Source organism: Pezoporus occidentalis, unplaced genomic scaffold, assembly GCF_034315485.1.
Source record: "Pezoporus occidentalis ecotype Australia unplaced genomic scaffold, CSIRO_AGI_Poc_V1 ctg226, whole genome shotgun sequence".
Lineage (NCBI taxonomy): Eukaryota > Metazoa > Chordata > Aves > Psittaciformes > Psittacidae > Pezoporus > Pezoporus occidentalis.
In genome coordinates this window covers 1,379,921-1,404,884 of record NW_026914138.1, presented here as the reverse complement: position 1 = coordinate 1,404,884, position 24,964 = coordinate 1,379,921, and the positions used below count along the sequence as shown (strand labels likewise).

Below are 24,964 nucleotides of genomic sequence, written 5' to 3'. Positions count from 1 at the left end.
TGCCTGGCAGCCCGTTGTCCGTGTGAAGAACACCAGTACATCTTGGCAGATGGGCAAATCTTTAATATATTAACCAGAACATATCTGCTGGCAACATTCTATTCATAGAAAAAGGCAAACCAGACCCCTTTAAAGTCATCTCTTTGGCATACTTTTCCCCTCCCTCCCTCCCTCCCTCCCCCAGGTATATTGCAGGAAGCTCTCTTGTTGATATGTCATTTGCTTGTAAATGTAAACAGACCAACACGAACATAGTGTACTGGATAATACAAAGCTTTCCCTATAATACTGTCACAGTGCAGCAAGCATATACAACAGCTCAGCATCAGCACGACCTGGGAGGCTGCGGCAGCAACGTGTTCACCGCCAGGCTGTGGTTTTAAGGCATGGCTTGGGCAGAGATGAGGCAGGACCAAGTGAGGGGGTCCCTCAGGGCTGCTGAAGGTGAGAGAAATCCATCACTTAAGTGCTTTTTGTGCTTCCTCCCTCCCCTCCCCACGACCCTTTGGGAGGTAGCTGAATGCTGAAACTCGTTTGTACATGGGAGAAACAGAGGCAGGGAAGGGGCAGAGGCAGGAGAAACAGCCCCAGTCCAGCGTGGGCAGGGGCAGGAAGCACTGTGTTGTGCTGGGATGAGGTGGGGATGTGCTTTGCCATCCCAACCTTTTCTTTTAGGAAACCCAGACCTGGCAGCCTGGCTTTTATTAAGGTAGGGGAAAAAAAAAGAGGGGGGGGACGACTTGTTTTTAAATGGGAAAGATAAAAGGTAAGTGCTCATCCAAGCTCCAGCCCTTTGAATGCATCATGTCCAAGGAATGACTGGCATCATTTTCCCAGCAACAGCCCCTTCTCCCTGGTGCCTTCCTCTCATCTTACACCAGTAGCCAGGGAGTTTCTCTGCCTTCCTAAGAGCAAACCCAAGCGTTTGCTGAGCCTGTATCCCTGGGTTAAGGACCAGGACCTGCTTTAGGGCTCAGCTCTTTGGTGCTTTGGTGGAGAAGGGTCGGTGTTGGCTCCGCCAGCCCACCCCATTGCATAGCTTATGCCTCCCCTCCGAGGGCTTGAGAGCCTTTTCTGGCTGTGGTTTTAGTGTCTGGCATTAAGGCAGTGCAGACAATCGCCTCACCTTGGAGCTGAGGCTCCTCTTACCTTGTGCTTTGCAATATGGCTTTAACTTTGGCCTAACCCACAGGGCTCAGCGCTGGCCCAAACTCCTTTGCATGGGGAACCCTTTGAGACAGAGAAGCCGCTCTTTGACCTGCTCTGAAGCAGCTTCCTCAGGCTGGGGTTGCACAAGCATCGTCTCTGTACGTATAAAGGGCACTTGGGGTGGTCCCATCAGTGGGAATATTGCAGTCGTGGCAGGAGCAGGCTGTGGCCATGCCTGCTCCCGGGGAACACTGGTCGGTATGGAGGCACTGGCATCACTCCCTGACCTCTCTGTACATATATACATTCAATAATATAGCTTTGAAAAATAGACCTTTCTTCTTTCTTCCTCTGTATAATAAAATAGCCTTTAGGATCAGTCTGAAGTGACATGCAGGAGTGATGGAAGCACGGCTGCAGAGCAGGGATTGCCTCGCGCCTTGTGCCCCTGTACCCCATGGGAAGCTTGGAGCCTCCTCAAGGCGGGGGGGGGATACGGGGATCCCAGCATCACCCTGCAGCCAGGATGAACCCGAGCCCCCGGCCATCCCCATAGTGCGTGGGGCACGTTGCTCCCGGAGGAAAACGCCGCATCCATCCGGTCCTTCGCCACCTTTACACGGTGGTTTCGCTCTTCCAGAGGCCGGTCTTCATGCCAGCAGCGCCGTCAGCACTGGCCAGGTTGATGTCGTACTTGCTGCCCTTGAGCCCCCCGTTGTGGCTGGCCACGTTGAGCGGGTAGGACCGGCGCTTCGCCTCCTTCTCAGCAGCGCCGCCTTGGCGCAGGTTATCCCTGCTGGCGCTCCTCCGGCGAGCCTCGGCGAACTCAGCCACCCTCCTACCGCCGTCGCTGCCTTCCGAGTGGCTGGGACCCACATCCCCATCCTGCGGTAGCCGCGGTGCCGTGCGGGCGCTGCTCACGGGGCTGGTCCTGCCGCTGGGGTAGCTCTCGGAGTGGCTGTTGTGGATGCTCCCGCTCTCGCTCGAGGGATGCTCCGAGGGGCCCCGCAGCACTTTCAAGCGGTGGTGCTTCCCATCCCGGCACTGCTTAGTTCTGCCCCGGTGGCTCCTGCGCCCGTGGAGGTTGCTGGCGTGTTTCATAGTGGGTTTCCCATCGCTGGGATCCGGCTCCGGGCCGGTGGCCGGGCAAGCATCCGCCTGGCTCTGGGCTACCTGCAGGTTGGTGAGCTTGCAGCGGCCGCCGGCCGAGCCGGCGCTGCTGGGGGAAGAGGAGGAGGATGCCCTGGAGCGAGCAGCCTCGGGGTCGCAGCCGATGAAGACCTGCGAGCCGTCCTCCGGCACCAGCCCCGGGTGCACGTACGCCTGCATGGGCAGCGCGTTCCTATAGGACGGGCAGCAGGAGAACCAGGAGTTGAGGACATCCCGGCGCCGCACGCAGTGATGGATGAAGATGAAGAGTCCCAGCGCCACGGCGGTGACTCCATAGAGGCAGCTGAAGATGACGTTCAGGTACCAGCGCTGGGACACGGCCATGGCGCCGAACGTCCAGAGGGCCACGTACAAGGCGTGGGTGATCACCAGCGCCCAGAACTGCACCTCCAGGGAGTAGACACCGTCCCCTTCAGGGCAGGGGGGCCCCGAGTTCAGGGTGACCGAGATGGAGCCGGAGTCCGTCAGGAGGTCGCTGGTACCCCCAAGTCGTGGCGGCGGCTCCAGTGGCTCCGGGATGTCCTTGCGATGGGAGGGTCGGCACTGGAGGCTGAGCCCGGCGCACAGGAAGTAAATCCAGGTGATGAGCAGGATGAAGGCCACGGGGACATAGAAAGCCCCCAGGCTGGGCCGCCACACCAGCCAGCAGCTATACAGGAGGAAAGAGGCTTTACTGAGCAGACACGTGGTGCTGTGATGCTCAGCATCCCAATGGCACGGGCTCTGCGTGGTTTTCCCCCCAGTATCTGGATAATTCATGGGGAAAATCTCCCTGGTCTTCCCCAAGCTTTCCCGAGTCACTGGTGGGGCAGGGACACTTACTAGGGGTTGTTGTCGTGGTAGTTGTGGATGTTGACGGCTGCCGTGATGCCGCAGATGATGAGGGGGATCCCACCAGCGATCAGATAAAACCTGCGTGATGGGGACGGTGTCAGCACGCACCCATTGGGAGAGCACAGCACCGCAGGATGGGTGCTACGGCAGAGCCAGGAACCTCCCCATGGGGCCAGGGTGAGGGGAAGTGGGGTTCGTACCGCAGCATGGGTCTGGGGGCTGGCTGGGACACGTCCCCATCCGGCTGCCGCGGCACCTTCCAGGTCACCTCCTTGTAGAGCACCCTGGCTTTCACCGCCATCCACAGCAGGGTGGAGAGGGAGGAATAGTGCAAGATGATGCCGACCTGCGGGAGAGAGGTTGGGGATGGGGATGCTGCATCCATGGGGTCCTCATCCAGCGGGGCAGGACCTCACTGTGCTCTTGCACCTACCGCTTGGCAGACGATCAGGTACCCGGTGAGGGTGATGCCGCCCGCAAAGACAGCGGCTGTCATGGCCATGTGGAAGCAGAGGTTCAGCAGCATGTGCCAGCCCTTCCGTGGGATGAGGATGGTGCTGGAAGATAGACTTAGTTTGTATAGACAGGTATTGGTATAGACAGGTATTTGCAGCACGAGAGGCACAGCACAAAGCCTGCTCTGGAAGGATGCTCTGGTGATGGAGCGTAGGGATAAAGCAGCTGTGCACATAGAGCTGGAGGTACGGGATGCGCTTGGATCCTGGCCTGGCAGGACAGCAGCTGTGTTTTCATCCTGAGATGGACCCCATCCCTTGCTATTGCTGGCCCAACAGGGGGAATTCACAACACCCTCAATGTCCCACCTCACGTCTCGTTGCAGGACAAGACACAGCCAAGCAGACCAAGCACCCCTTGCCATGAAGGCAGGACGCATCCAGCCATAGAACCATAGAATGGGTTGGGTTGGAAAGGAGCTTAAGGTCATCCAGTTCCACCCCTTGCCATGGGCAGGGATGCCTCACACTAGACTGTGTCAGCCAAAGCTCTGTCCAACCCCACATTTCTGGAGGGTTCTACAAACCCATGTCCTAAAGAGCCGTATCCTTTAGGGCCACCTCCTAAAAGCCCATCTCCAGGCAGCCCCCCTCCCATTGCCAGCACTTGGATGTCTCCTCCAGCTGCCCAGAGCCACCAAGCCAAGCCCAACCCCTCCAACCGTGGCGCGGGCTCTCACCCACCCGTGGTTCACGATGTAGGTGATGATGGTGGTGAAGAGGCAGAGCAGCAGCACGGCCGTGCAGGTGTACATGGCCGGGTGCAGCACCTCCACGGCGCCCTGTGCCACACTGGGGAAGCCGCTCAGCTCCTGCACAGCGCAGCAGAGCCTGTCAGACCCATCCCCTTCCATATCCCCATCCCCTTCCCCATCCCCATCCCCTTCTCCATCCCCATTCCCTTCCCCATCCCCATCACCATCCCTGTCCCCACCCCATCCCCTTCCCCATCCCCATCCCTGCCCCCACCCCATCCCCTTCCCCATCCCCATCCCCATCCCCATATCCATCCCCATCCCCATCCATATCCCCATCCCCATCCCCATCCCTATCTCCATCCATATCCCCATCCCCTTCTGCATCCCCAGCCACATCCTCTTCCCCATCCCCATCCCCTTCCCCATCCCCTTCCCTATCCCCATCCTCTTCCCCATCCCCATCCCCTTCCACATCCCCATCCCTTTCCCCATCCCCATCCATATCTCCATCCCCCTCCCCATCCCCATCCTCTTCCCCTTCCACATCCCCTTCCCCATTCCCATCCATATCCCCATCCCCTTCCCCACCCCCATCCCCATCCTCATTCCCGTCCCTGTCCCCATCCCCACCCCCATTCCCTTCCCTATTTTCATCCCCTTCCCTATCTTCATCCCCTTCCCTATCTTCATCCCCATCCCTGTCCCCATCCCCTTCCCCATCCCCATCCCCTTCCCTATCCCCATCCCCATCTGCATCCCCATCCGCATCCCCATCCCCTTCCCTATCCTCATCCCCATCCGCATCCCCCATCCCCATCTGCATCCGCATCCCCATCCCCTTCCCTATCCTTTTCCCCATGCCCATCCCCATCCCCATCCCCATCCCCTTCCCCCTCCCTATCCCTATCCCCATCCCTTTCCACCCATAGCCCCCCCATTGCGCGCCCCACACCTACCATGAGCACGGCCACGTTGCTGAGGTGCCGGCAGTGCAGGGAGGTGACGTTGGGCTCCTGGGATGCCAATTGGCATCCCTCGGCGCTCCAGCCCCCCATGCCCCCCAGCACCTCGAAGTTCCAGTATGCGGCCACTGGGTCTGCGCCCTCCCCTGGGTGCCTCAGGGACACGGCCACCGGCTCCGATAGGTTTCCCACTCCGCAGCCATCTGCAGCAACAGGAGCAGGTCAGCAGGACAGGATTGTAGCGATGGGACAAGGGGCGATGGGTTCAGACTGGAGCAGGGCACGTTCACGTTGGACATAAGGAAGTTCTTTACTGTGAGGGTGCTGAGGCCCTGGCACAGGGTGCCCAGAGAAGTGAAAGCCCCATCCCTGGCAGTGTTCAAGGTGACCCGGTCCACTGTGAGGCATCCCTGCCCATGGCAGGGGGTGGAACTGGATGCTCTAAAGGTCCTTTCCAACCCATTCTATGCTTCTCTAAGTACCACCCTTCCACTCCCAAATGCACACGGGTGGGGGGGCCACCCTTGCCACATCCCCATGAAGACCCCTACGGATGGCTTTGTGCTGCAGCAACACCCCCAAGGAGCTCCATGGGCATCCAAACCCCATGAAACAGCCCAAGCCCCAACCCTTCACCATCAGCCCTTACAGGTCCCGGCGTAGATGACCGGCGTGGCCACGCTGCGGCGCTTGCCATCGTCGGCCAGGCGGGAGGAGTTGCCGGTGCTGCAGAAGAGTTTCCCGTTGCGGAACACCAGCAGTTGGAGCTTGCAGTCACCCGATGGGGCAGCCGCCGTGGGGCTGGCGAAGAGGCTGGGGGGCAGCTGGATGGAAGCCAGGGCGATGCTGTTCTGCGGGCGCACGGTCCATGGTGAGCAACGGATGCTTCCTCCCTCCCCCGGCCCCGTTCCGTTGGCGCCCTGGTTTTACCTTGATGTGGAAGCTGGTGAGGGACACGTTGGGGCGCCCGGTGGTGCAGCGCAGGCGCAGGCGCTGGTCCGGCAGCGCCTCGGGGCCCCGCTCGCCCGCAGCCCCCTCGCGCCGCTGGAAGGCCACGCAGCTCAGCCCCACGTAGCGCTCGGGCTTCACCACGTACGCCTCGAAGGCGATGTTGCGCGAGTTCTGCCGCGTGCGGCGAGGGGGTCAGCAGAGGGGTAGGGGCAGAGGGACCGGCGTTGGGTGGAGAGAGCCCAGCATGAGCAGAGAGAGCCCAGCGCTGGGTAGGGAGAGCCCAGCATTGGGTGAAGAGAGCCCAGCATTGGGTAGGGAGAGCCCAGCATGAGCAGAGAGAGCCCAGCATTGGGTGGAGAGAACCCAGCATTGGGTAGGGAGAGCCCAGCATTGGGTGAAGAGAGCCCAGCATTGGGTAGGGAGACCCCAGGATCGGGTGAAGAGACCCCAGCATTGGGTAGGGAGACCCCAGCATTGGGTGGAGAGAACCCAGCATTGGGTAGGGAGACCCCAGCATTGGGTAGGGAGACCCCAGTATGGGCAGAGACCCCCAACCAAACAGAGACCCCCAGCGCTGGATAGAGAGACCCCAGCATGGGCAGAGACCCTCAACACAAGCAGAGACCCCCAACACTGGATAGAGAGACCCCAGCATTGGGTGGAGAGAACCCAACATTGGATAGAGAGACCCCAGTATGGGCAGAGACCCCCAACACAAACAGAGACCCCCAATATTGGATAGAGAGACTCCAGTATGGGCAGAGACCCCAGCATTGGGCAGAGAGACCCCAGCATTGGGTAGAGAGAATCCAGCATTGCGTAGGGAGACCCCAGCATGGGCAGAGACCCCCAACACAAGCAGAGACCCCCAACATTGGATAGAGAGACCCCAGCATGGGCAGGGACCCCCAACACAAGCAGAGACCCCCAACATTGGATAGAGAGACCCCAGTATGGGCAGAGACCCCCAACCAAACAGAGACCCCCAACATTGGATAGAGAGACTCCAGTATGGGCAGAGACCTCAGCATTGGGCAGAGAGACCCCAGCATTGGGTAGAGAGAATCCAGCATTGCGTAGGGAGACCCCAGCATGGGCAGAGACCCCCAACCAAACAGAGACACCCAACACTGGATAGAGAGACCCCAGCATGGGCAGAGACCCTCAACACAAGCAGAGACCCCCAACATTGGATAGAGAGACCCCAGCATGGGCAGGGACCCCCAACACAAGCAGAGACCCCCAACATTGGATAGAGAGACCCCAGCATGGGCAGGGACCCCCAACACAAGCAGAGACCCCCAACATTGGATAGAGAGACCCCAGCATTGGGTGGAGAGAACCCAGCATTGGGTAGGGAGACCCCAACATTGGATAGAGAGACCCCAGTATGGGCAGAGACCCCCAACACAAACAGAGACCCCCAATATTGGATAGAGAGACCCCAGTATGGGCAGAGACCCCCAACCAAACAGAGACCCCCAATATTGGATAGAGAGACTCCAGTATGGGCAGAGACCCCAGCATTGGGCAGAGAGACCCCAGCATTGGGTAGAGAGAATCCAGCATTGCGTAGGGAGACCCCAGCATGGGCAGAGACCCCCAACCAAACAGAGACACCCAACACTGGATAGAGAGACCCCAGCATGGGCAGAGACCCCCAACACAAGCAGAGACCCCCAACATTGGATAGAGAGACCCCAGCATTGGGTGGAGAGAACCCAGCATTGGGTAGAGAGACTCCAGCATTGGGTAGGGAGACCCCAGCATGGGCAGAGACCCCCAACACAAACAGAGACCCCCAATATTGGATAGAGAGACCCCAGTATGGGCAAAGACCCCAGCATTGGGCAGAGAGACCCCAGCATTGGGTAGAGAGAATCCAGCATTGGGTAGGGAGACCCCAGCATTGGGTAGGGAGACCCCCAACACAAGCAGAGACCCCCAACAAAACAGAGACCCCCAGCGCTGGATAGAGAGATCCCAGCATGGGCAGAGACCCCCAACACAAGCAGAGACCCCCAACATTGGGTAGGGAGACCCCAGCATGGGCAGAGACCCCCAACACAAACAGAGACCCCCAACATTGGATAGAGAGACCCCAGCATGGGCAGAGACCCCCCCGACCCGCTCACCACCGCCATGTGCTGGGAGTTGGTGCTGAGCGTGTGCGCCGCGATCCTCTCCAGGGAGCGGACGATGCTGGTGCAGGCCTTCTCCTCCTTCTGCGACATCCACAGGATGTGGTCGTCCACCAGCATGATGTTGCTGGCCATCTCCACGATCACGTCCGTCAGCTGCGGGCACAGCAGCAAACGACCCCGATTCCTGCTTTTCTAACCCCAAAACCACCCAACGTCAGGGCTGGGCCACGCAAGGGATGGGAGCAGCACCCGGTACCTGCTTGATCTGGTCCACGTAGCCAATAAACTTCTCTATCATCTGCGCCACGTAGAGGACATCGACCATGTCTGAGAAGTTGGCTGCTTCGGCCGTGTAGACGCGGAGCTGGTGAGCCAGGGTCAGGGCGTTGGAGGCGTTGATGGGCATCTGCAAGAGCAGCACGGGTCGGGGAGGTGGGGGGGGTGATGCTCAGCACCAGCACCAAGGACACAGAGCCCCCGAGGCCCCGGGCTCACCAGCACGAAGGTGTAGAGGACGCGGGTGATGTCGTTGGTGTAGAGGCAATGGGAGTAGTCGCCGTGGTCCCAGCGCCCGGCGCGGTCGCAGCGCCTCCAGGCTTGCTTCTCCACCGGGGATCCAGCGCCCGCTGGCCCCGCGCCGAATGGGTGCTGCAGGCAGGGCTGGTAGGCAGTGATCCCTGCCAGGGTGCGGGGCCACCTGCGGGCATAGGCACACAGTGACCATGGAGCCATCCGCCACCACCAGCCCCTTCCCACTGCACGTGGGTATCCGCATCCTCACGCTGCTTCCCTCTTCAGACCCTCCCCAGCATCATGATCCCCCTCTTCCAATTGCAGGGCCCTCAGCGCAGAGGAGGGTGATTGGGATGGGGATTGGGATGGGGATGGGGGGGCACTGTTAATTTAAGCTATATTTGACTGTGCCAGTAATTTACATCCCATAACGGCCCCGCTGGGGTTACAGTGGGTGCCTGGAGCCTTTTGTCTCATGCCAAAGGAATTCCAACACCTCTGCTGCTGGAGCAGGGCTGTGCCGCCGGCATGGGAAGCCCTTCAAAAGCACCCGTGCTCCTTGGGGCTGATAATTGTTACCAGACACACGGTCACCTGCAGCGAGCCCCCGGCACCTGCACACACCGCATCCATCCCGCATCCATCTCGCATCCATCCCGCATCCATCCCGCATCCATCTCGCATCCATCCCGCATCCATCCCGCAGCCATCCCGCATCCATCCCGCATCCATCCCATGTCCATCCTGCATCCATCTTTCATCCATCCCGCATCCATCCCGCATCCATCCCGCATCCATCCCGCATCCATCTCGCATCCATCCCGCATCCATCCCGCATCCATCTCGCATCCATCCCGCATCCATCCCGCATCCATCCCGCATCCATCCCTCGTCCATCCCGCATCCATCCCGCATCCATCCCGCATCCATCCCGCATACATCCCGCGTCCATCCTGTATCCATCCCGCATCCATCCTGCGTCCATCCTGCGTCCATCCCGCATCCATCCCTCGTCCATCCCACGTCCATCCCGCATCCATCCCGCGTCCATCCCTCGTCCATCCCGCATCCATCCCGCATCCATCCCGCATCCATCCCGCATCCATCTTGCATCCATCTTGCATCCATCCCGCATCCCTCATCCATCCCACATTCATCCTGCATCCATCCCACATCCTTCCCACATCCATCCCGCATCCATCCTGCATCCATCCTGCATCCATTCCGCATCCATCCCACATCCCACGGGTCCCTACCTGAAGTCCCCACGGTTGTTGGTGACCCGCTCAGCAGGGCAGTAGGATGCAGAGGTTTCCAGCACCACGATCTCCACCTTCTTGCTGACGTTGCCCTGGGAGGTGGAGACCGAGCATTCCCACTCGCCGTTGGCAGAGACGTGGATGTTGGAGAGGATGAGCTCGCTGTGGGCACAGGGATGGGTGGCACGGTTGGGTCTGCCCCATGGTTGAACCCGCAGCAGTGGCCCCCTGAGCTTGGGGGCATGGGGACACACCATGAAGCATAGGAGGTGCCCATGCTTGGCATCCCACCCATGGCACTTGGTACACACAAACCAGCAAGCCCTGTGGCCACAAGTGCTTGTGTTCATCCCTATCCCCATGTTGTCTCTGCTGCCGTCCCTACCCCATCTCCATCCCTGTCCCTGTCTTATCTCTGTCATTGTCCCCATTTCCATCCTCATCCTCAGCCCCTTCTCCATCCCCATTCCTGTTCCTATCTCCATCTCCATCCCATCCCCATCCCATATCCACCCCCAACCCCCTTTCCATCTCCACCCCAATCCCCTTCCCATCTCCATCCCCGTCCTCTTCCCACCTCCATCCTTGTCTCTTTTCCCCTTCCTATCCTTATCCCCATCCTCTTCTCATCCCCATCTTCATCCCTGTCCCCTTCCCATCCTCATCCCTGTCTCCTGTCCCCTTCCTATCTCCATCCCTGTCCTCTTCCTATCCCCATCTCCATCCCTGTCTCCTTTCCTCTTCCCATCCCCATCTCCATCCCTGTCTCCTTTCCTCTTCCCATCCCCATCTCCATCCCTGTCCCCTTTCCTCTTCCCATCCCCATCTCCATCCCCGTCTCCTTTCCTCTTCCCATCCCCATCTCCATCCCTGTCTCCTTTCCTCTTCCCATCCCCATCTCCATCCCTGTCTCCTTTCCTCTTCCCATCCCCATCTCCATCCCTGTCTCCTTTCCTCTTCCCATCCCCATCTCCATCCCTGTCTCCCCTCCTCTTCCTCTCTCCATCCCACCCTCTCCCCATCCCCACTCCATCCCCATCCCTGACCTGGTGATGAAGGTGCAGTCATGGACGAGGCTCTCCTCCACAATCACACCCGTCAGCTCATCCTCCTCCACGGGCTCCCTGTTGTGGTACCACCGGATCTGTGTGCTGTTATCCAGGTAGGTCGCGGTGCATTGGAAAGGCAACCGGTCTCCCTGGAAAACCACCTGGCGCAGCGACGGGATGAGGTGGTGCGTGTGCAGCTCCGGGGCTCCCGCTGCGATTGAGGGGGGGGGGGGGGGGGGGGGGGAACACGACACAGAGCGGGGTTGAGCCCCGCGGGCCCCCTGCCCGCTGCCATCACCCGGACCCCGGTCCCCGCTCACCGCAGCGGAGCTGCGCCTCGTGTGCCCCGCGCAGCGGCAGCGCCAGGAGGTGCCGCGGGTACGCGCACACGGTGCGCTCCGAGATGTGCGCGGCGCGGCCCCGCGCCCAGGCCAGCACCCAGCGCAGGTTGCAGTCGCACGTCAGGTACTCGGTGGCAAAGTCACTGCAAGAAGAGGGGCACACACACACACACACACACACACAGGGTTAGGGGGTACCTGTGGGGCTGGGGGTGACACCGCTCCCCTATAGGGACCCCGCTGGGGGCTGAAAGGTCGGGCACAAACTCACACGACTTTCAAAGAGGGGAGCTCGTCGAAGACACCCGGAGGCAGGCTGGAGAAGATGTTCCCGGACATGTTCCTGCAGGAGAGGAGGGAAAGGAGGCGCGGGGAGGGAAGGGGGGGGAGCTGGGACTTAGAATCATGGGATGGTTTGGGTTGGAAAGGGCCTTGAGAGCATCCAGCTCCAAACCCCTGCCATGGGGGATGCCTCACACCAGACCGTGTCACCCAATCTGGCTTTGAACACTACCAGGGATGGAGCATCCATCACTGCTCTGGGTACCCTTTGCCAGCGCCTCATCACCCTCACGGACACCCACCCTCTTGTCTCCAACCTGGCTTGCAGAAGGAAAACATCCCAGCCCCCTCATTGTACCCACACATCCTACCACAGCACCCAATGAGCCTGATAGTGCCTGGTAGGAACCAGCCCTGGGATCCAGCACAGGCAGAGCCAAACTGCCAGCAACGGCACAGGAGAGCCCCCAGCGCCGAGCAGAGCATCCCCAGGGAGCTACTTACAGCCGGAGGAGGTTGGGGAGCCCCTGGAAGACGCTGGCGCTCAAGCAGCCGATGCGGTTGTTGGAGAGGTCCCTGCAAGGCAAAGTGAAGGAGGTGTTGGGATGGGGCCGCCCCGATGTCCCCATAGCCAGCCCCAGGGGGTCCTGGGGTGGGGGAGGCTGCAGCGGCACTTACAGGCGCTTCAGCTCCAGGAGGCCAAGGAAGGCGCCCGGCTGGACCGTGCTGATCAGGTTGTTCTTGAGGTCCCTGTGGGGAGATGGACGCAGACCTCAGGGTGTGCAGCAGGGCCCCAGCCCGACACAGCGGGGCTGAGGGCATGAGCACATCCCCAGCCCCATCTCCCACACTCAGCGCTGCAACACCCCCCCCCTGCAAGAGCCTCATTAGCAGCATCCCATCCCATTTCCCTCTCGTTATCACTCCAAAGGGCGCAGGGAAGGCGTGAGGCTCCCCAGTGCTCCTGGAGGTGTGGGGGGGATGCCAGCCCCTTGGCACGCTCCAGGCTCGCACATTGTTTCCGGAGCAGCAGGGTTATCTCCTGCATGTGGGATAAGAACACACCACAGTTGCCAGCACGGCCCCAGAAGGGCTCTGCGGCCTTCAGGAAGCTCATTGGGGTTATTGGCCTGATTGCAGGCTCCTATCTCATCAGGGGCTCACCAGGCATGTGCCTGGGTGGGGAGCCAGGGACCACCGGTGGCATCACCCATTGGATGCCCCCAGGACCAGGCGGTGGCCGGGAGAGGAAATGGGATCCATATGGAAGCGCCTGCTTATTTATAGCAATAGGGCTCATTGCTGGGTCACCCACAGCTTTGGGGACACCCCCTGAACCATAGCTCCCATCTCAAGGCCACAACCTGGTGCTTGGGATGGGGGAATGGTGCAGAAAGGTGTATGTGGGGCGTCCCACCAGTGAGACATGAGGGGCCCCACAGGGAGAGGGAACACAGGCGATGCTGCCTGCATCCATCAGCACATGGATGCGCTCGGCTTCCAGGCTAAAACTCATCCAAGGGGCTCCTGCAGGTTCCCCCAAACAAGCAGGGTTTGCTGTTGGGGCAGGGGGGGGAAATGGCCCCATGGTGACCCCCACATGGGAAATGTGCTGTGACAACTTCCTGACCAGCATCATCCTGCTCCTGCTGGGCTGATGCAGCTCTGCCTGCACCAGCATTCTCCAATGGGCAAAAGCGTGTCCTGGTGGCTCCCATGGCCGGGTGTGTAGGCAGATGTGCAGGCAGATGTGCAGGCAGGGACCAGGTGAGTGCCGGTGCCGAGAACAGAGAACAGCTCCATTCACCTGCACCGCCACCAGCACCAACACCCTCTGTACCAACAGCCACAGCACCCATCCTGCCAACACCCACCCATGCACACCAACAGTGACCATCCACACCAGCCCCAGTCCCTGCTATAGGTCCCCCCTATTACAGACCCCAGCCAGCACCTCCCACCAGCACATCCCACATCAGCCAGGGATGCAGCACCCAAACCATGCCCAGGACCAAACCCCAGCTCTGCTGGGCTGGGGGCTGCAGGGATGGGACCCAATGGGAGCCTGCTGGGAGCCTTCCTCATGCAGCCACTTCCTCCCCATGATAAGGCTCCTCTGCCTACGCTGTGCTTGTTGCCTTTGTGCTTCCGCTGGTCCTGAGCCCCCTTCTCTCCCCCCTGCACCAGCACAGTGACGTGCTGCAGGAGAGAGAGCACAGGGCTATGTGCGGATGGGACCCCCATTGCCTTATCTACATGGGGACCCCCATTGCCATGTGTGCATGGGGACCCCCCCTGCTAACCCTGCAAAGCAGCTGTCCCGATGCTCCCAGCAAACCCTGGCACAAAGGGCCTCATCCAGCCCAGTGCAGCCACAAGCACCCCCAGGGCTGAGCCCGCAGACACACAAGCAGCTCTGAGCACAGCAGCAGTGTGGAAAGACAGATGGACACACAGCATTCCATCACTGCTGATGGGCACACATCATTCCATCACTGCTGATGGGCACACAGCATCCCATCACTGCTGATGGACACACTGCATCCCATCACTGCTGATGGACACACTGCATCCCATCACTGCTGATGGACACACTGCATCCCATCACTGCTGATGGGCACACTGCATCCCATCACTGCTGATGGACACACTGCATCCCATCACTGCTGATGGACACACAGCATTCCATCACTGCTGATGGGCACACATCATTCCATCACTGCTGATGGGCACACTGCATCCCATCACTGCTGATGGACACACAGCATCCCGTCACTGCTGATGGACACACTGCATCCCATCACTGCTGATGGACACACTGCATCCCATCGCTGCTGATGGACACACTGCATCCCATCACTGCTGATGGACACACTGCATCCCATCACTGCTGATGGACACACTGCATCCCATCACTGCTGATGGGCACACTGCATCCCATCACTGCTGATGGGCACACTGCATCCCATCACTGCTGATGGACACACTGCATCCCATCACTGCTTATGGACACACTGCATCCCATCACTGCTGATGGACACACAGCATCCCATCACTGCTGATGGGCACACTGCATTCCATCACTGCTGATGGGCACACAGCATCCCATCACTGCTGATGGACACACAGCATCCCATCACTGCTGATGGGCACACAGCATCCCATCACTGCTGATGGGCACACTGCATCCCATCACTGCTGATGGACACACAGCATTCCATCATTGCTGATGGGCACACTGCATCCCATCACTGCTGATGGGCACACTGCATCCCATCACTGCTGATGGGCACACTGCATTCCATCATTGCTGATGGGCACACTGCATCCCGTCACTGCTTATGGACACACTGCATCCCGTCACTGCTGATGGACACACTGCATCCCATCACTGCTGATGGGCACACAGCATTCCATCACTGCTGATGGGCACACTGCATTCCATCATTGCTGATGGGCACACTGCATCCCGTCACTGCTTATGGACACACTGCATCCCGTCACTGCTGATGGACACACTGCATCCCGTCACTGCTTATGGACACACTGCATCCCGTCACTGCTGATGGACACACAGCATCCCATCACTGATGACGGACACACTGCATCCCATCGCTGCCGATGGACACACTGCATCCCATCACTGCCGATGGACACACTGCATCCCATCACTGCTGATGGGCACAGCATGGGATGTTTGCCTCCATCCCATCACTGCCGTCACCCGCTTGAGCCCCCCCTCGCAGCCTGAAGCCAAGGGGGGGAAGCGCTGGCCTCGCGGAGGGCAGGACCAGGACATTCCCAAGCGGAGCTGTGCTAATGAGAGCACGGCTGCCCCGGCCGCATTCCGGCCCCGCTCACACTCATTAATCTCATTACGCAGCTGCAAATCACTGGAGATGCCAAACCGTGAGCCTGGAGAGGGGGTGATCCATGGGGGGACCCTGAGACCCCATCCCCACATCCTGCTGGGACACCGAAGGGCGGGCAGGGGATGCACAAGCCCAGGGTCAGAAGTACCCCCACTTTGTCCCCACCACAGTCCCTCTATGGGGCTCATCTGTGCCGTGGCCCCAAACTGACCCTATGAAAGCAATTAGAGCTCCTGTCAGAGCAAGCAGGAGCAGTGTGATGCTGGCCAGGATGGGGAACGCAGCCCATGTTCCCCCTGGACATGCTGGAGACTCTCCCAAGGGATCCATGGGTATGGTCCCCAAGGGATGCAGCTCCCAGCTCCACAATGGCCCTTCCCAGTGAGCGCAGCACCCGTTAATCCTCCTGTTAATGAGAGCTTGGTGCCAAGAGCTTGGGGAGGACTCGGCCATGGGGCACTGCAGAGCCACAGGGTCCCCGCAGTGGCTGCCCCGTGCTCAGCCCAAAACCAGTCCCGTGGGGGTTTCCATGGTTTTAAAAGCCAAACCAGCCCCAGAGCTGTGCCCCCGTTGCATGGGGACCCCTGCTCCGCATCCCGGTGCTGTGCATCCCCACCGCAGTGCCATGCACCAGGCACTGTGCACCTCATCCAGCACCGTGCACCGAGTGCTGCCCATGGTCCGGCACCCAGCACTGCCAAGGCCACCACTGACCCATGGCACTGAGGGGCTGTGAGCACCTGCAGGGACGGTGACTGCAGCCCTGCCCTGGGCAGCCTGTTCCAATGCCTGAGCATCCTCCGGGGCAGGAATTGTTCCTCAGCTCCATCTAAACCTGCCCTGGGGCAGCTTGAGGCCGTTTCCTCTTGTCCCATCCCTTGGGAGCAGAGCCCAGCCCCTCCTTGCTCCATCCTCCTGTCAGGCAGTTGTAGGCAGCGATCAGGTCCCCCCTGAGCCTTCTCTTCTCCACACTGAACCCCCCAGGTCCCTCAACCATCACCCTGTGCTCCAGGCCCAGCACCAGCTCCGGTGCCCTTCTCTGGACCCAAAATGCTCCCTTTTTGGGGCTAATGAATCACTGTGGGTCCTGCTGCCCCCGCGGCTGTGCCAAAGCCTCACCAGGGCTGTAGCCATCCCCAGAGGCGGGTTTTGGTGCAGAGGGTGAATGCCCCATGGCGGGAGCCCATCCAGCCCCACTGTGGGGCCGCGGTGGGGAACAAAACACCCTCAGTGCGCCCGTCCCCACTCCCGCATACCTACAGATCAAACCCATATGGGGGCCATAAATCTCCCCTTATTGCAGCTCCCTCCATAGAGATGCCTTTCATGGCGAGATAAGAAAGTTGACTTTGTTCGGGGGGACAATATCTCTTTTCATAGCGACCCTCATGGAGCATGCCCCCCCCAGTGTCTCCTGCCCTCTGGGTCCTTTGGGTGCCAATGGCAAACCCAGTGCCCCGGTGCAGCAGCCGGGAGCAATGCTGGGAGCAGGACCCGGAATTCCTGCCTGCATCCCGCTGCCCATCCCGACCCCTAGGCTCCCCACTGGGCACTCACAGCTTTTCCAGAGCCCGCAGCCCGAAGAAGGAGCCGTTTTCCAGCACCGTGATCTTGTTGTTACTCAGCAGCCTGTGGGAAGAGCAGAGAGCGGCAGTCCCGTTATTCCCTTGGGATAGGGACAGGGATGGAGATGGGGATGGGAACAGGACAGGGATGGAGATGGAAAGAGTCAGGGACAGGCTTGCACGGCCAGGGATGCAATGGCCATGTTGGATGTGATGCTGTGGTCCACATGCGCGGCACCACCGCCTGGAAGTGGCCAAGGCATCACTCCAGTACCTGCCCATGGGTGCAAGGAGCTGCATATGGGGATGATGAGCTCCCCACCCCAGCATCCACACCAAGAGGGCACCTCGAGGACCAGGAGGGGACCCCCCATCTTCTGCCCCTGCCATCGAGGCCATCCTAGTGCTGAGATTTTATCCCTAAACAAGCAGTTTTCCTGGCCAAAGGGGCCCTTGCGGGTGATGGGGGGGAAGGAGGGCACAGCACCCGAGCATTCAGCCTCATTAGAGCGTGTCAGCGGCAATTAGCAGAGCCAGACCGGGGCCTGGGGACAGGAGCCGGCTCTCGAGGTGCTTCCCGGGTGGCTCCATCGGCACCGGCAACGCTTTGGATCCAAAACTGATGCAGGGGCCGGGAAGGCACCGGGAGCCCCGACCAGGGGGGAGGCTGGGGATGAAAAGGGCTCATTGAGGGCCGGAGCCGGGGCTGTTTACACAGGGACAGGCTCTGCAGCAGGGCTGAATGGTGGCTGTGTGCTGCAGAGCTCCATCCCCTGCGAGCACCCAGGGCTGCGAGCTGCCAACGCACCGAGGGCTGCTGCAAGGGGACGGGCTGGGGTCCAGCAACGCATTCGGTCCCCCCCTCCCCTCCTCCTTCCCGGGGCCTGCAGCCGCATCCTGTGCTAATGAGGAGCTGCCACCGGGCGCTGCTGTGTCCGCAGGGATCTGCGACCCGGCCCGCGGGGAGCGGAAGGGGCCGGCAGCCCGCAAATTGCTTCCACACGGAGCTGCCATGGTCAGGGCCACGTCTTTGCCCTTTCCTCCCCGCAGGGACGCGGCTGGGGCAGGGCTCAGAGCATCCAGCACAGCAGCAATGAACCCCGGCAGCAAGCTCAGCCCCCGGACCCGCAGCAGGGATGGGTCCGGAGCAGCAGCATCATTGCCGGTTGCAGTCCCAGCTCTGGGGCACGCAGCCCCAATTCCCATCCCGGTATCCGCAGGGGCTGTTGCTCAAGGCTCCAGCAGCTCCAGAAGGTTTCAATTCCAACGGCAGCAGATTTCACAACCCAGCACAGGCTCCGCACGCATGGAGGGGGGGACCTCGGGGGCTCCCTGCTTGAAGCTATAGTTAGGGCAAGCAGAACCCCCCCCGGCTAGGGGATGCACAATGGATCCTGATGGAGCAGCAAGCATAGAAAACAGGAGTGCCCCAGACACCGCACCCAGACCTCCTGTGGGGTCCGCATTGGGCAGGGAGGAGCTATGGGAATGTCGAAGCCTCGCAGGGCATGGGGCTGCGCCGGGTTATATCCAGGGATGGATGGGGCAGGGAGCAGCAGCGGCAGCCCCCGGCGCCAGGGATGCTCGCTTTGTTGCCGGACCCCTGGGACCAGCTGCTCCTCTGCCACGAAATCGCAGCTCCCAGCCTTAAAAGGCAACGCTCCCGATGGGCTCGGCCTTCCCTGTGATCCGCGGCCAGCAACCGGCAGCCGGGATAGCAGCCTCCTCCCATGGGGAAGGGGGACATGGACCAGGGGTGAAGCCACCCCTTGGAGCCCGGCTGCGCGGCGCCTGCTCTGCTCTGCCTTAAGGAGAGGTCCTCGACCACAGCTTGGCCCTGACAGCGACGGCTCCGCTTGGAAGCTCTCTTCCCTGCTAAAGGGTTTTGTGGGGAGGGATCCTGGCTCCGCTGCTCCCCATCCTGCACAAGCCGGCCGGGTCACGCTCCCCCCGTTACAACCCACATCCTCACACAGGGTTGGGTTTGGTTTCCTGGGCTTTTATGGATATTTGGTTCCAAAAACAAAACCCGTTTGCTGGGTTGGTTTTGTGTCAGGAAGTTCCCATCAGGCTCCACGGGACTTTCCATGCCCGAGCCATTGCGGGTCCCCAGCGCTATCCCCTTGCAGGACATGAACTGAAACACCCCAAAATACACCACGAGAAGTGTGCCCATGAGGACACCCCGATAGGGTCATGGGCGAGCAGCCCCTGAGCCGCACTGGGACAGCAGGACCCTACGCCGGGATGCAGCTGGATCCAAACCCCTCAGCTGGATTTCAAGCCCCAAGAGCTGCTTCTGCTCTAACGCCTGGCCAGGAGGAAGGAAAGGAGGGAGGGCAAAGGGATGGAGGTCTGGAAGCAAACCCTGCTGCATCCCAATCCCTTTGCCTCGCCATGGCCACTGTGGTTGCCAGCAGCTGGCAGGGGTTACAGCAGCTCTATGGATGCTCATTGAGGTCCATGTGGTGCCAGGGGTGCAGAGGGGATGTGATGTCCCCATGTCCCAGCCATCTACGGGCTTGGCAAGCCAGGAAAGCACGGCTCTGTTCCTCCAGAGCCTTAGCTCCAGCCCAGGCTGGGACTCCCCACCTTGGTAAACCCTTAACATCCAACTGCCCTCGAGCTGCTCCAGCATCATCCCATCCAAACCCCATCCCATCTCCAGCCCATGCTCCCCAACACTGGGACAATCAAGTCTCTCTGGACAACGCAGGGATTAAGGACCAGAGCATCGAGTCAAACGGGAATGACGGGGGGGATACGTGGTGGGAAGGGCAGGAAGAAGCCCCCAGGGAGCATCCTTCCATGCTGGGGGGATTCATCTGCGGAAGGGGTGCAGCATCCTCACTCTAACCCACCCCCATCAGGGCTCTTAGGGCTGAAACCCCACGAGGCTGCAGGCAGGGAGATAGAGAGAGGGAGATAGATCCCTTCTTCTCCTTTGTTGTTTTTTTTTTCATCTCAAAAAGAGGAGCCAAAAGCGCCAAAACCCGGGATTGTTTTTCCAAGCGCGCTGGAATCCACTTGGATAAATAACGGCTCCAGAAACGGGGCTGCTGAAACAATAAACTTCCTCTGGACCCAACCAAAAAAGGATGAGGGGAGACGGTGGCTCCCCCAGCCCGGGCAGGCGAGGGGGGGGGGGAAGGCAGCGAGTGGAGGTTAATGGGGGGGCCGCGGAGGGGACGGCGCTGCTCTGCTCTCCAAGTGCCTTAATTCAAAGCATCTGCTCGCAGCAGATAGGGCTGTGCCCCGAGCAGAGCTCAGTGCTTAGCACAGGGAGGGGGTAAGGAGGGGGAAAGAGGAGCCTTGGGAATGGCGAGAGGTGCTGAGGACACCGGGAAGGGCTCAGCATCACGGCTGGAGCCGCACGGAGCCGGTGGGGACCCGTCCCCGTCCCCGTCCCCGTCTCTGCTTTGTTTGGGATCTCGGGGCGTTGCCGCCAGCCTCGCGTCACGCCGGGCTATTTCGGACGGTGAAAATGATTGTTCCAAGCCTCAGCTTTTGTTAGCACAGGAAAAACAAGGCCTGGAGGGAGGGGAGGGCGAAACCTCGGCGGGGCCGGGATGCTCCGAAACACCGGGCAGCCCCCGGGAGCACGGAACCAAGCTGCAGCCCAATGCGTTAAGATAGGAGGGCTCGAGAAGGAAAGCGTCCGCGGGGCCCAGGATAACCCGGGCTGGGCGAGGGGAGCTCAAATAGAACTGGAAATTGGTCGTAAGTCAAAGCCCTCCGCTCCCTGCGGACAATCGGTGATTTCAGTGCAATGAAGCTGCGCGCAGCAATGAGGCCTTGCGCTGGGATTCCACATCTGGAAGAGGTTTGGGCTCCCGGCCGTGCGCGCTCTGCCTCTCCTTAGGGCTGCGGTGCTTTATCCAGCGGGCGATTAGCACAGGGGTCAGCGCAGGGGGAGGGAGGGGAAGCCGTGTTCAGAGGAATCAGCAGAGCCCCGGCACCCCGAGGGGTGTCCCCATGGGGTGCCGCATCCCATAGGGGACAGCTCAGTGCTTGGAGGCTGGACCTAACCCCATCCCTGGCGGTGCTGAGCACCCTGCTCCAGTGGAAGGTGTCCCCATGGCAGGGGTTGGAGTTGGGTGAGCTTTAAGGTCCCTTCAACCCGAATCATTCCATGGTTCTACGAGCGCTGCATCGGTACAAGCTGCTCTGAGCACAGCCTCGTGGCAAGAATCAAGCTCTGGGTATAAAATGGGGTGTCAGAGAGCACACAGCTTGTAATGGGTATCGCATCCCTGTGAGCATCCATCACCCTGCCTGTGCTCCTGTGCCTGTTCCATGAGGAAGGCAGAGATTCTGCCTGCACCAGTCCTGGAAGGTCTCCCCATGGCATGGATAAGACCAAAGACTGGCAGGACACAGCAGGTTGTGGATAGTACAAGACCCAAACCATCCCCATCTCCCTGTCCTGCCTCCACTGCACAGCCTGAAGAGCTCCAGCACCCAGCAGCAGGATGGAGCAGGACCACTGATTCCCAGCATCCCCATCCACACCGGGACTGTTCCTTGTGCTGTGGCTTCCCCACATGGAGCTAATTTCTGCTGCTCCACATCTGCGGGTGCTGCTTTGGCTCTGGTTTGCTCTTTCCCCAAGCAGCGATCCCTGCGAGGGGCCGAGGGAAGAGGAATGGAGCTGAAGGAAGAGGAATGGAGCTGAAGGAAGAGGAATGGAGCTGCAGCTCCACTCAGGACACGGCTCCCCATAAGGAACCGCTGCATCCCCTGGGACACGCTGGGACACGGGCATCCCTCATCCCCTGCTCTGCCCATTGCTGCGGTGCCAGCCAGCCCTTCTTTAGGCACGGGGGGTAAATCAGCAGCAGCTGCTGTGCAGGCAGCTTTGGATTCCTCAGCACAGGCCTAATAATGAAAGATAAATAAAGGAGTAAAGCCAGAGTGTGGGAAAAGCCGGGAAAGAGCCGGGTTGAGGGACCCGCAGGGCGCAGACCGGCTCCAGCCATCCCTGTGTCCCGGGACAGGAGCCTTCCCCTCCATGCACAGCACCATCAGTGCTAACACACGCCTGCTTCCAGGCCAGACCGGATGGAGACTGGAACAGGGCTCTGCTTGTAAGAGTTACTCAGCACAGAACATGCTACGGGGATGCTGAGCATCCCTGGGAGCATCCCTCAGGACCTGAGCATCCCCCAGGGCATGCATAGGAGCCCACGGGGCTCAAAACCTGCCTGTCCCCAGCGGGATGTCCCTGCAGCCCTTGCCATGTGCCCGGGCCCCTTCCGCACCCCAAGCGGCTCTGGGAGACGTTCCCGGAGCCGGAGCCTCTGGTTTTGATTGTTCCATCTGGAAAGGGTTTGGAATAAATCATGTTTACTGCCCGAGAGCAGAGCTCAGGGTCACCGCATATTTGTAGGTTTCTGCCTACGCCTGTAGGTTTCATGTCACGTTTTAGTGGGATCGTGTAATGCCCTAAATGCTCCTTGCACAGTCAGCTCAGCCCCTCCGAGGGAGCTCCAAACCCCATATCCCACCAGCATGGGGCTCTACCCCTTCTCTGTGCTGTGGTTGCACTGCTCCCGCTGCAGAAAGCACCGCAACAGGGATGCTTTCCCCAAACACAACCTGGTAAGGGACTCCAAAGTCCTCCTCGGGTGTTTGCCAGGGGCTCATGCGTAGAAAGGGCTGTAAGAGGGAGGAAATGAAGAGCAAAGACACCCAATGGAGAATGGGACCAGCTCCACCTGCCCTACGGCCTCCATCACCCGCCAAGGGACACCCAGGATGCACACGGGTGCTGTCGCTGCAGTGATTAACACCTTTAATACAACCCCATCAGGCTTCAGGCCCTGCCCATGGCACGTTTCATGGCCACGCTGCACACGAAGCCTGTTGGCATTGTGGCAGCCACCTCGTTGCCACCAAGCAGACATCATCACCCCAAAACGAAGCCACTCACAGGGAGCAGCACGGACAGAGGGAACCAAGGGATGCCAGCAAGCGGGTCAGAAGGGACCAGGAGCCCCAGTCCTCCGCAGCACCCAGGAAATCCTATTACAGAACAGAAGGTGCAGAGCTGAGGCCATGGGCACCCTCAGGGGATGACACTGAGGGTGAAAGCAGTGATTTCCTCCATCCCCAGCGATGAGGCCCTGCCTTCCCAACCGGGTTTTAATTCAAACATCTCTGCAGTTATAAATAAACCGACTGCAGGCGCCGGCCGAAACCACGTCCCTCGGCACCGAGGGCATGAGGAGGCTTTCGGGAAGCAGCTTCAGACCCTTCAGCACACCCCCGAACCCCTCTTAACCGCTCCTCAGCCCTTCCCAGCGGGTATTCCCAGCAGCTTTCAAACAAAAACATCCTCCCCCAGCGCTCAGCAGCAGCCGCTGCGGGGGGAAGCGTGGAGAAGGAGCCCGTTTCCTGGATTTCCAGCGCCCGTCCCCGCGTTAAACCCGTGCTCCGGCTTTGCGGGGCTTTAAAGGGTGCTAACGCAGAACCCAGCAGCGCTGCTGTGGTGCGGGATCACTTTATATATAGAGAGAACAACCCCCGCCCCGTGTCCCCATCAGCAGTGGGAGCGCGGCCCCGGTACCCGCCAGCGTGAGGCGATACCGGAGGGGGTCCCCCCGCTCCATCCCCGCTTCGGGGCCGCCGAGGAGCGCGGAGCGAGCTCAGCGCGACCCTTTCGGGGCCGACGTCCGGGAGCGGGGGGTGATGCCCGGAGCCGATGCCCGGCGCCGGGGGTGGGTGGGTGGATGGGATGCGGGGACCGGAGCGCGGTACTCACAGCGTGGCGGTGCCGTCGGGCAGGAGGCGCGGCTCGGGCGGCGCCGGGAGCCCCCCGCCGCTGCAGACCACCCTCCGCCGGGGCGCGGCGGAGCCACCGGGGGCTTTGGCCCGTTCGGCCCCGCACTTGCAGCCCAGGCTCTGTGCGGGGCAGCCCCGCGCCGCGGCCCCGCCGCTCAGCGCCGCCGCCAGCAGCACCAGAGCCGCCGCCCGCCGCATGGCCCCGGCCGAGGGCCACGGGCTCCGGGCTCCGCCACCGCCGCCCCGCTCCCCGGGGCGGCTCCGGCGGCGCCGCCTCCCCCGCCGCTCGCCGAGCTCCGCCGCCGGCCCTGGCGCCTCCCCCGGCCCGCCCCGGCCCGCCCCGGCCCGGCCCCGCCGACGGCATCGGCTCCGCTCCCAGCCCGGACGCGGGGCTGGAGCCCCAGAGGGATGCGGATGGAGCTCCGAGGGGTCCCGCAGGACCAAGCGCTGCGGCCCCGGAGTCCCGGAGGGCGAGAAGCTCCCGGTCCCATCTCGGTTCCAAGCTGAAGCCCTGGATATCAACGGAGGGGCTGGAGCCCTGCGTGGTCCAGAGCGAGTGTAGCCCATAGGGACCCGATGTGATGTCCCCCTTTGCATGTGGTCCATAGGGACCCGATGTGATGTCCCCCTCTGCATGTGGTCCATAGGGTCCCGATGTGATGCCTCCCCTCTGCATGTGGTCCATAGGGTCCCGATGTGATGCCTCCCCTCTGCATGCAGTCCATAGGGACCCGATGTGATGCCTCCCCTCTGCATGCAGTCCATAGGGACCCGATGTGATGCCTTCCCTCTGCATGTGGTCCCTAGGGTCCCGATGTGATGCCCCGCTGCATGTGGTCTAACGCAATGCCTCACTGTGGCACAGGGTGCTGTGCCC

The 24,964-nt window shown here is 60.9% G+C and overlaps 1 protein-coding gene across 1 annotated transcript; it reads right to left on the bottom strand.

Annotated features, from left to right (window-relative positions):
* Positions 1-42: 42 nt before the first annotated feature.
* Positions 43-24,313, bottom strand: ADGRA2 (adhesion G protein-coupled receptor A2). The gene is made up of 19 exons (XM_062621010.1): positions 24,068-24,313; positions 17,297-17,368; positions 12,546-12,617; positions 12,372-12,443; positions 11,857-11,928; positions 11,565-11,728; positions 11,242-11,455; positions 10,193-10,357; positions 8,919-9,120; positions 8,680-8,829; positions 8,415-8,576; positions 6,259-6,450; positions 5,978-6,179; positions 5,323-5,531; positions 4,353-4,480; positions 3,587-3,710; positions 3,354-3,499; positions 3,142-3,231; positions 43-2,968 (listed from the first exon to the last, which is right to left on the bottom strand). Exons 1-19 carry the CDS (start codon positions 24,283-24,285, stop codon positions 1,765-1,767), a joined length of 3,858 nt encoding a protein of 1,285 aa, XP_062476994.1. The 5' UTR covers positions 24,286-24,313; the 3' UTR covers positions 43-1,764.
* Between the last annotated feature and the right edge of the window lie 651 nt (positions 24,314-24,964).